This window comes from Ceratosolen solmsi, unplaced genomic scaffold (genome assembly GCF_000503995.2).
Source record: "Ceratosolen solmsi marchali unplaced genomic scaffold, CerSol_1.0 scaffold29, whole genome shotgun sequence".
In the NCBI taxonomy this organism is placed as follows: Eukaryota; Metazoa; Arthropoda; class Insecta; order Hymenoptera; family Agaonidae; genus Ceratosolen; species Ceratosolen solmsi.
The window spans coordinates 4,134,575-4,146,953 of record NW_011948417.1 but is presented as its reverse complement, the minus strand read 5'-3'; the positions used below and the strand labels follow the sequence as shown (position 1 = coordinate 4,146,953).

The 12,379-nt window shown below is 27.6% G+C and overlaps 2 protein-coding genes across 2 annotated transcripts; both read left to right on the top strand.

Moving 5' to 3' along the window:
* Positions 1–3,601: 3,601 nt before the first annotated feature.
* On the top strand, positions 3,602–4,706 carry LOC105359686 (endocuticle structural protein SgAbd-6-like). The gene is made up of 2 exons (XM_011496330.1): positions 3,602–3,695; positions 4,336–4,706. Exons 1-2 carry the CDS (start codon positions 3,687–3,689, stop codon positions 4,657–4,659), a joined length of 333 nt encoding a protein of 110 aa, XP_011494632.1. The 5' UTR covers positions 3,602–3,686; the 3' UTR covers positions 4,660–4,706.
* Positions 4,707–8,476: 3,770 nt separating this feature from the next.
* Positions 8,477–9,658, top strand: LOC105359988 (larval cuticle protein 8-like). The gene is made up of 2 exons (XM_011496759.1): positions 8,477–8,609; positions 9,286–9,658. Exons 1-2 carry the CDS (start codon positions 8,477–8,479, stop codon positions 9,615–9,617), a joined length of 465 nt encoding a protein of 154 aa, XP_011495061.1. The 3' UTR covers positions 9,618–9,658.
* Positions 9,659–12,379: the final 2,721 nt, after the last annotated feature.

Genomic DNA, 12,379 nt, shown 5'->3' with positions numbered 1-12,379 from the left:
ACAACATAAACAAGTTTTGTGAGGCGATGAATAGAACATATCGATAATTATTACGAAGTTTAATTTCCACTATTTACCTTAAAAGAAACAAATTTTTATTTCTGATTATATTTTACAAATTTTATATATTCATATATTTACATATTTGTACGGTGATGAAATATAAGATATTTAGAATTCTTAATCGAAATAAAATAAAAACACTTGATTTATTTTAGATGAAATCAAACAAATATTCTAAGATTTAAAAGATTTTAAAAAAAAAAAAAAAAAAAAAAAAAACAAATGAAAAATTGCACTACACTATTATAAAAAATTGTACTATAATATTAGCAATTTATTTATTGATAGTAAAAGCTTAAAATTTTCTTTAGCAAGGACTATTTTATATATTAATATCGGTTCCTTACATACATATGCATTGCGCGTAAAATCCAAAATTATATGTGTATGGTTAGATAAATGGTAGGGAAATATTTTGAATATCTCATTTCATAGCTCAACTACGACTAACAAGAATTTCCAAAATATTATAAGATAATACCTTGTAAATATTTCGTAAGCAAATTTAAAAGGCCACGAAACTCAAATGAAATGTAAATGAAAAATATACCATAAAATACCAATCCAAAACGGGTTTCCTATCGTTTATGAATGATATATATTTTTCTTTTTCGATATGTAATTTATATTTGAAAAAAAAAAAAAAAAGAAAAAAAAAAAAAGAGAGAGAGATTATGACAATTTATATGAGTTTTACTAAATACATGCAATATAATCTGAATAGAATAAACAATAATAAATGATATATATATATATATATATATATATATGATAAATGTATCATTTAATTATGACTAATAATGAAATTATGATAAGATTATAAATCGATATTCATTCTGACTAAAAAATTATAAATAACTTAAAAGTGTAACATTCATTGTAAATTTTGAAAGTCCACTTATTACAAAATTATAATTTCATTTTAAATCTTCTATTACGTATACATAATAATTTATTCGAAAACGTACACAAAAAATAGTAAAGGATCCTGCTATGGCATAAAATATACATAATTCATCTTATTTCCGACTTCATAGATTTTTATCTAATTTAGAACATAATACGAAATCTTCTATTCTATTTTAATTTAATTATTTAATTATTTAATTTCTATTTTACTACAAGTTTTAACAAAACATATTATTATCATATTATCTTATATTATTATTATTATTATTATTATTATTATTATTATTATTTAAAACATATCTTACGATTTTACAATTAATTAGTAGTCATTTTACAATAATTAGTACATACTGATTATCCATAAAAATATAAACTTTTATTAACTTAATTCATTTCAACGTATAATTTCCTAATATAAAATAATAATAATCCTCTAACATTCAAGAAAATGAAAGGTTAATAAAATTAAGTTCAAAGGAATAAAATTTTTTATTGATAAATAAACTGAAATAAAATTTTATATATATTTTTGTAGAACATTTTTAAGTGTCAAAAGAATCTTAAATAAAATTGCCAATCTCGCGAAACACTTTTCATTAATTTTTTAAAGCATTTACACTCGATAAATTAGAGAGATTAACTTTTCATAATTATTATTATTATTATTATTATTATTATTATTATTATTATTATTATTATTATTATTATTATTATTAATGAAATTTAACAAATTAAATCACAACAAATAATAAAAAATAAAAAATAAAAAATAATACAAGATCATTTTACGTAAAGAAAATTATTAAAATTTTTCACGGCAGATATTCCTACAGGACGTACCCATATATGTATGTATGTATTTTTTTCTTCTTCTTTTTTTCTTTTTTTTTTCTTATTTTTTTTTTTTTTTTTTCCCCTAAAGTTCTCGCATTATAATTATACGATTGGTAGAATTAGATACTACTTAATGTCATACCCAATGTGATTCACAACCATCTGAAAAGGTATTTCCTGAATGTAACAGGCAAAATAACACATAAATGATTGTAAATTTACATAAAATTTTACGTATTAAAATTCACAGTTGCTACATTTTATGAAGACCTATTAATAATTTTAAATCATTTTTAATAATTAATCTATGATTCAGATGTAAGAATAGATATTATTTGAATTATTTGAATAACCAATCTGCCGTATATAATAATCGATGTTTAAATATTCACCAATGAAATCTAATGTAACAATCATTTCTATACAACAATCTGAATTAAATCATTATTTTGTAATAAGAGTTTACAAAATAATGATTAAATTATGAAACTTTCATTTTCTTTTTTTTTTCTTAAATAATTATCGTAGAATGAAATTTTATGTTTTTCAAAAGTCTAGTATAATATCTAGACAATCGTATTTATTAAATAATTAGTTAGTACAATTATTTGCTAATTGCGAGAATTAACTCGCTTAAGTATGAAGTATTTGATGTTGAAAACCAATACATTTTTTAATTACATAGGAAAAATTTAATCTCTACTATTTCACATCGTAATTAATAGTTTATTGTTATCGTTTACTTTAACAGTTTACATCGGTATTTATCAATTGATTCAAGTACATTTAAATCGATAAGAAAAATGATTTTAATGCAGAGAGTACTTATATTATTCATCCCAATATTATGTGCATAATAAAACGTCTACATGTAGAATTTAACATATTTTTATCAAATTAAAAATTTGTATTTAGGATATGAAAGTCGGTAGCGTAATTCAACTGTTAAAAACTTCCAAATAAACACTTCACCCGCTCCTCCTCCTCCCCCCCCCCCCCCCCCCCCCCCCCCCCCCCCCCCCCCCCCCCCCCCCCCCCCCCCCCCCCCCCCCCCCCCCCCCCCCCCCCCCCCCCCCCCCCCCCCCCCCCCCCCCCCCCCCCCCCCCCCCCCCCCCCCCCCCCCCCCCCCCCCCCCCCCCCCCCCCCCCCCCCCCCCCCCCCCCCCCCCCCCCCCCCCCCCCCCCCCCCCCCCCCCCCCCCCTGTCTCCGCGCCCCCCCCGCCCCCCCCCCCCTTGCAGCGCCGTCATACAAGTAATCTAGAAATTTCAAATCTCATGAACTATAAGCTATTATTATCTCAACGGCGACGATGAAAGAAACAAAAAACAAACAAACCAACAAACAAACAAAAACAAAAACAAAACCAATCTACCCGAGGCCCAAAGTCTCCTATTATCCCTTTTGACATTAAGTCCGCAACAATACCAGTCAAGGACGGATTTATGAATTAGACCGCGTCGTTAGAGACGTCCCGATGACATCCGCGTAAGTAGCAATGCAGCGGTCCTGGAATATAAGAGTCAGGATAATGGGATAGTATATGGGCCGCGGCCAGGAAGACCGTGATTCTTCCTCGTCGCCGGTGCTCGTCGAAGCCTCTCGGGCACGATTGCGAGAGGGCAGGACGACGCGTCGGGTAGGCGAAGGTGCCCCGGCCCAAAGCCGCTCGAAGGTCAGATACAAAGTCGTGGGCGCGCGTGCGTTAGCGGCCGCAACATCGCGGATGGCCCAGAAGGTGAGAGCGCCGAGATTTTTCGGCAGTAGGAGAGCCCCCCCGGTATAAAACAAGCCGGTCTTCCAAATAACGACATTCAGTTCTCGTGCTCGCCAGTAGTTCGGACCGAGTCGCCTCTTCACACATCCGAATCTCCAAATTAAACATGAAGTCGGTACGTAGCATTATAACTGCGCGCTCCTCAGCTCCACTATTATTATCTCGCTCTCTTGCTTTCTCATTACCTTCCATTTTATTTCTTGTACTTTACTTTCTCTAATCGATCGCTTTGTAAATTTCGACGGTAGCACAAAATTATCGGTGTCCAGTCAGTGCTGACCGATTGATAACCTTTTATCATTTGATCAACGGTAATTCGAGTTCACTTTACTTTTCTTAACGGTTGCATGTAAAGTGCTCATATAAAGTTGAGATTATGTTTCTTTCTCTCGAGAAATGGCATAACAGACCAACGGCTAGAATCAACTGACGAAATCGTGTATAAATGAAATACGATCGTTACTAAATTTCTATTGTCAATGGCTTTCAGAGTTCTTTGCTCTCTCCGTTAGCACCGTACTCACAATACCCAAGTGGAAAAAATCAATAGTTGATACTAAGAATAATAAGGATAAGGCACAAAATAATTTCATTAACTTATACGTAACTTGCACGATATGACGTATAATTATTGACTTGAATTAACTGTCACGCTAATTAATAAATAAATAAAGCATTTGACTATACGAGACTCCCATCGGCCAACAAGCTTCCAAGTGCACAAGTATTCTGATACTTTTACGATGGAATTATAGTTCGCAATTTTCCTGGGCCTCGTCGCCATCGTCTTCGCCGCACCCCAACGAAGAACAGTAAATCAACCGGAAGTTGTGCTGGTGAAGGAAACGCCATCGGACAACATCGGCCTCGACGGCTACAAGTTCGCATACGAGCTGAGCGACGGCTCGACGCGAGAGGAGTCCGCCCAGGTCGAGACCCGAGGTGTCGAGGATGCCGTACTCCGGGTGCGAGGCTCCTACAGCTGGGTTAACCCCGAGGACGGACAGGTGTACACCGTCACTTACATCGCCGACGAAAACGGATTCCAGCCCCAAGGCGCCCACCTACCCGTAGCTTAGTCCTATCGTTTAAATATTTAGTTCCTACATTGTTATTTTTAATAATAAAAAAAGCAACTTTTTTTTTACCAAAGAAGCAAGTGCGTGTTTGAATTATTGACCTTTCTCATTTCAACACATTGTTAATTGGCTAAACTCGTCGATAAAAAAATAGACTTAAAGAAATTCATAAAAGTATGAATGTTTATTATTAACAATAGTACAAGTTAATAAGATCCTTAAATTGCTTTATATTACTATTACGAAATATTATGAATTTTTTTAACTAAAAATTTATATTAATCATATATATATATATATATATATATATATATATATATATATATAACTACTCGTTATTGAGGATAAAGATGTTTCATTTAATAAATAACTTCAGAAAATAGGTTAATTCAGACTCTCTTGATATTTCAATGTCTTAAAAATATATTTTTAAAGAGCTTATTAGAATAATCATGTTTGCATCATCCTCGTTAAAGTTATTCAAGAAATTTATAAACACAAAAAAAAACATTTATATTCAGTGGACTTTGTTTCAATAAAAATTACATTTTATTATAATATATCCCCGACTACGATTATATATTATAAAGTTTGATATGTAAATAGGATTGAAGTATAATTTCATAAATAATATTAGACGCTTTAAATTTAATTATCTTACTTGATTTTCTTAATCATGCAATTATATAAAAAATTTTCATGTTAAATATTTATTATATAATATTCATAATTCATTTTTTCTACCTAATTTCTTTTCCCTAGCTCATAATTTATGAGGTTATTTTTTTTTTTTAAACTTTTTATCGTTTTTAGTATAATAATATATTGCGAATGATTGACATCTGCAATGAGCGTTATGTGAAAAAGAAAATAATTGTATGAATTTATATAAAATTATTAATAATTTTCGAATGCATCTTCAATTCACATCATTATTACATTCATATTTGGCTGCATTTTTTAAATACAAAGCAGAAATTTTACAGATTTAAATATAATTTTATAAAATTAATTATCTAACAATAATATATAGAATTATCTCTGTCTCCTTAAGCTTAAGCATAAGCACAAGCTCGAGCTTCGCGGTCGTTGTCGTCCAAAAAATTCAGTAACAAACAGTAAAATAAATAATGGAATATATTATTACAAATCTGAGTGTATGTAAAAATCTTTTATTATTTATATTTTGAATTCGTATATCTAAAAAGACTATTAAAATCTTAAAGTTCAGTGATTACAATACATCTAAAAATTATTATAAATTAATATTCTGAAATCTTTATAATTACTACATAATTATTACATTATTTTCAATTGCAGTGGATAATATTTTTAAAATTAAAAATTTTATAATCGCTTCATTAAATTTGAATTTGGCTTAATTTGAAATTAATACGCACAACGATAATTCTAAAAGCATTGAGTATGAAACAATAATTTGCATTTTTATTGTAATAACGATGCTGGAATTATTTATTACAAACTAGTCTTATTATTAAGAAAATTATTAAGAACAGTAGATAAATGAATAATGTTTACATATATTAAACACAGAGTCAATAGAGTTATCTACTAATAGAGATCTACTTCGGATTAAAATTGATGCTTTATGTGCTCTACAATTCAATATATAATTATACATTTATTGATTTATATTCATGTTTATATTATTTTTAATCATTTTTATATCATGGAATTCTTATATCATACCTCAATACCATAATATGTATTATATAGGACAATTTAATATTTAAGTAAATTTTTATAACTCCGTGTGATTTAGCCTATGGAAGAAAAAAATTTGTTATTTATTAATTAAATTTAAACGATGATGTTATGAGAATATAAAATAAGCATAGAACATATCAAATATACAATATATAAGAAAATTCACATTCATGCCAATATTTACACAAAAAATTATGAATTCATCTTATTATAAAAGTAGGATTAGTCATAAAAATTTAGAATATATTTTATGAATAATTTTATATTTCCAATGCATATTTATAAAATAAAAATCTCTTTTTTAATAATATTCTATATGATTTATACCCAATCGTACAGTTAAATTCAATTACTTATAAAATTTATCATTATAAACCTTATAGCCGGTTATCATTATTGATCTTTATTAATTATAAAAATTCAGAAAGAGAAAACTTTAAATTTTTACAAAATATCCTAATGCTTTGGATATAAAAATGACGGGTTTAACTTCAATCATTACTACTATCATTATAGTAGAATTTAAAATTATAAAATCTTAAACGTAGTAATAGAAATTATCTATGATTTTCCACTACTATGTTTCTGCGTTAAAAAAAAAATGGAATGAGACGTATGTATTATTCATATAATTAAAATGTTTCGTTAAAAATATTAATGATTTTTTTAAGGATTTGCGCTTTAAAATGAAAATCTATAATTGTAATGCATATCTTAAATAAAAAAAAAAAAAAAAAAAAAAGTTCATCACCAACATCACGAAATAATGTATAATTAATCTGAGAATAATTTACCTTTATCGTTAAATTATAATATTACGAAGCTGTAAATGGCTCTTTAAATTTCTTGAACTTTATCTTCAAATGTTATGTTCTTCTAATGTATCTTCAATTTTCAAATATTTTATATATAAATAAGAGTTTTGTACACTGCAGTATAAAAATTATTTAATAATAATTTATAAAATTACATATGGTATTTATTAATCACTTAATCGGCGTATAGATTTAATTTATTTTTATGCAATAAGATTACATTAGTATTTAGCATGCGCAGCAGATTATTGCACTTAAAAATTATTATGATGAATAAATATTGAAATCATTAATCTATTAAATGCTACTATAATATTTACCTTGAATCTTTAAACTTTATATTTTTGCCATATATAATTAATATTCAATATAATAATATTTGTATAAATATTTAAAATGCTACTAGCATAAGAATAATTGAAATAAAAGAACAAAAATATCCAAAGTTGGACTGACTTAAAATTGCTTTACAACATTCATCATTTAGATTATTAATCATAATTCCACTTGCATGTAATTATAATTGTTCTTAAAATGAATTCATTAAATGATTATATTTAATATTTTCATTAAACTTATAGGTAAAATAATATAACCAGTTGATTAGAATTTATTTTGTCATATAAAATTTACGTAATTATTTTATTTATTATCTATTATGTTTAAATAGGAAATTATATAAATAAGCCTTAAGTGATATTTAGAAAAAGAAGAAAGAATAAAATTTCTTCTTCAAAATCTTTCGAAAGCTCTTGGCTATAGCTCCTGGCAGGCTTCATAGTCTCCATTCATTAACAGAAAATTACGATCATTTTACCGATAAATTCGCAAAAATATTTGAATCCCGAAAGACATCAATTTATTATATTTATACGTTAATGAAAAACTTTCGTGCACAAATGCATATCGAGCCTCAGCTCATCATTAGCTAAATGATTTTATAAACGATTGTAATTGCATATAAAATAATAATCACAATACACCTGGCTGGAATGCGTCAAAATATTACGCAAGTATAATTATGATGTACCGATTTAGCTGTTAACAAGTCGTGCCAACGATAAAAACGTCGAGCGGCGTAGGAGTCGGAGGACGATTACGCACGCAATCGCGAATAGTCTAGTGAGGCGACGCACACCGAAGGTCAGAAAAACATTTAGCATAGTCCGAGATGAGGACGAGCCAAAACTTAACGATGAAAGTGGTGAACGGCAAGGGAAAAGTGTGCGCGCCAATAGACAGGACGGTTTTTTTTTTTTTTTTTTTGTTCGTTGATGATAGCCTCTGATCCCGAGGAGTCCGAGTATAAAATAAGCCCGACTTACATCCATTGCGTTCAGTTACCAACTATCATTCTCCGATTCAGAACATCTCACGAAGAATCAGTATCGGATAAAGATGAAGATGGTACGTAATTGCTTGATTGAAAAGTACACCTCGCGATTCGATTAAAGTCGTCCTTTAGTGATTCTCTTTGGCTTATGAGCTGATGCTGAAAAGCCGACGCAGAAGAGGTTCGATCGATTGCAAAGGACGAATTTGTTCAAAAACACAAAAGCAACGATCTAATGATACAGTCGAGTGTTTCGTAATTTTTTTTTTTTTTTTTTTTTTTTTTTTTTTCAATAGCGAGAATTGCGATAGAATATAAAGTCTTGTATGAAAATATTTTCAAAGGCTGCCAAAAATCTTTTGAAAAATTATTAATTTATAAATTAAATTAGTATTATATTGATAAAATTGGTTTAAATTAGAACAAATATAAAACTCTATAAAATTGAAAATCATTTTAATTTTGTATTGGAAATAATATTCATAAATGGAAATTTTCAACAAAAATATATTTTACTGAATATATCATTAACTGAAATAAAAGAAGATATAATTAATTAATTGATAACTATTTTTAATTAAAAAAGTAATATCGTTGCATGATTATATCTTATTAATCACGACAGATAAGCGGTAAACTTTTATTTTATAAATTTGATTAAAAACATAGAAGCTTCGCTGCAATTGATCAAATACAAAATTAAAGTTGCTGTGCAAAATGGCAATGAATTAAAAAAATTATTATTATAATTTCAGATCGCGATTTTCCTGGGCCTCGTCGCCATCGCCTTCGCCGCACCCCAACGAAGAGCAGTTAATCAAGCGGAAGTTGTGCTAGTGCAGGAAACGCCATCGGACAACATCGGCCTCGACGGCTACAAGTTCGCATACGAGCTGAGCGACGGCTCGACGCGAGAGGAGTCCGCCCAGGTCGAGACCCGAGGTGTCGAGGATGCCGTACTCCGGGTGCGAGGCTCCTACAGCTGGGTTAACCCCGAGGACGGACAGGTGTACACCGTCACTTACATCGCCGACGAAAACGGATTCCAGCCTCAAGGCGCCCACTTACCTAAGGCACCTTAAATTATAATAGTCCATTATTTAATAAAAATTTTATTATAAAATTAGAATGTTTTATTAATTCTTATCTCCTATCTTATCATAATACTACACATATTATTTCAATAAGTAAATAATAAGGAATGAATTTGGTTTTGTTTTAATACTTTTATACTCAATTACATGAACGGCATACAGATTTACATGTATGGTGTACATACTTGTTACGCAATATATGACATATAATTCATACACGAGTAAACATTTACCATACTTCAGAGAATATATGGTAATTATCAAATTTTAAAATATCTTTCTAATACTTAAATTCATTCTTCTCTCTAATTCCAAATTGACAAATGTAAGAAAATATGAGATACTGTATGTGCATATTGAAAATAATGAAATAATGAACTTTAAAGATAATACATTACTTTAAAGCACTATTCTGAAAATTTATTTTCTCCGAAGCATTTATTGTCATAAATCGAAAATGTATATAAAATATCAAGTTCATAAGGTTAATAAGGTTATGTAAATTGTTTTTTGAACATAAAATATGAAAATTATTTTTGCTAATGCGATAATATACATAATTTGTCTCACCAGATACGTAAACGCTGAGGAAAAGTTTATAAAATAAATGTGTTAAAGTTTTATAATTTGTCAAAGAATTATGTCAATTTTCACAACTAATATTACGTACTATTCTTATCGTTTCTCTTTTTTATTTATATAAAGACGATTCCCTTACAATCTAATGTTTAACTCATGAGTAGTACAAGGTATTTTAAAAGCTCACATTCGGATAAATCCTCTTATATATATAATAATATAAATTATTTTATAATACCAACTATATTATACTCTATAATCTACTGCAAAATAAAAGTAATTTCTTTATGAGAAGAGGAAAATTAATTTTTTTTTTTTTTTTTTTTTTTTTTACTATTCATTTATTGCCTTCTATCTCTGAATAATAATCTTATATTTAAAAAAGGACTAAAATATTTATTAAACACAGGTTAACTCTCGTTAAAAATACTGTATTATATAAGTATAAATAAATCATTTTACTAGCAATAAATCAAATGAAAGTACTCATAATAATAATAATAATAATAATATTATTATTATTATCTTATAATTATTTAGAAACAATCACTGATGTTTGAAAAATTTTCTGTTTAACCAACATCGAAAGCTCGTATTTCGGGTTTAAAACCCATCTGACTAATTTATTATATCGACTAAAAATATCTTCATAAATTGAATCTATTCATAAATTGTGAATCCTTTCAGAAAATATCTTCTTTAGAAAATAAATCACAATACATAATTAATCGTAAGACATTAAAAGGTCATCAATAGTAAAAGAAAATTGGAAAACTTTAATATAAAGTAAATTTCACTTTTTATCGTATAATATCCAAGTTTAATTATCAAATGAATTGAGTACTTTTCAAAGATAATACTTTTACGTAACATTAACTCACAGTTTTATAGAGAATTATGTCACATTTACTATAATATTTTAATCAAAATTCTTTTATATAATAATCACTAATAATGCAAATATAATAATATCAACTATGTTAAAATATAGTATTATATATAAAATCTATTTGTTCAAATGAAAATATTAAAAATGTAATATGAGTGTAATGTAAAATGTAAGTATAATGTAAAAACTTTAATTTCAGGATCAAAAATTAAAAATGAATTTTAGTTAAGGTAATATGGAAGAAATAAACAATGTGCTATTAATAATTATAAAAATTATCACCCTTTTATGAAAGAATTTTTTCATTCAAATCAACTATCAGAAATTAATCTAAAATGTAGAATTCTTAATATTTATAGGAAAATGAAAATGATTACGTGATGTAAATTTCATAATGTTAATTTTTCGCATCTTACTCAACGTAGTAAATAGTATTAAACAAAATCAACGTCTATTGCTTAATATGAGAATGTTATGTATTACTCGGGACTAAAGAGAAAAATATTTAAAAATAATGCTGATTAAGATTTATTTTATTTTAAAATAAATTTTTATATCACGTAAACTTCCTTATTTATGGTAAAATAAAATTATGTGTTTGTATATATATATATATATATATATATATATATATATATATATATATATATATACTTGCAAAGAAACAATGTTTTATTATTATGAAAAAATATATTTAAAATATTAATAATTGGTACATAATTGAATCACGTTATATAAAGAGATGAGTCAAAAATAGCCTAGAAATTGAAAGTCACAAAAGAAAAAATAAATATAATAATATATTCATAAATAATATCAATAGAGTATAGAGCAGTTGTGAAGAAAGACTAAATTTATTAGAAATGTAATAAGTAAAACAAGCACTTACTCTCCATTTGACAATTAGATTAAAATTATACATAATAAGCTAATGTTGACAATATTTATAAAATTTCATACAAATCATAATTTTCTAACCATGTAAATAAATGAAAAGTTAATTTTAAATCCTAGCATAAATTGATGACGAAAATATATTGTATTTATTGACATACACCAGCAGATCAATGTTGATAAAGTTTGCTGTACTGAAAAGCAGTGCTTATCTTATGGTATAAAAATGGTTGTGATATTCTATGTTGAACATATATATATATATATATATATATATATATATATATATTAGTTACATTATTATTATAATTTTATAGTCTACGTCATTTACAGTTAATCGAGATATTAGCTAATGATTCTATCCCTTCGTTAGATACGCATCCACATA

Excerpts from the sequence above, each read along its gene's own strand:
- LOC105359988 (XM_011496759.1), top strand. The coding sequence starts at position 8,477 with ATGATAGCCTCTGATCCCGAGGAGTCCGAGTATAAAATAAGCCCGACT. Across the intron at positions 8,610-9,285 it reads ATCGGATAAAGATGAAGATG|TTCAGATCGCGATTTTCCTG; the intron begins GTACGTAATTGC and ends TATTATTATAAT.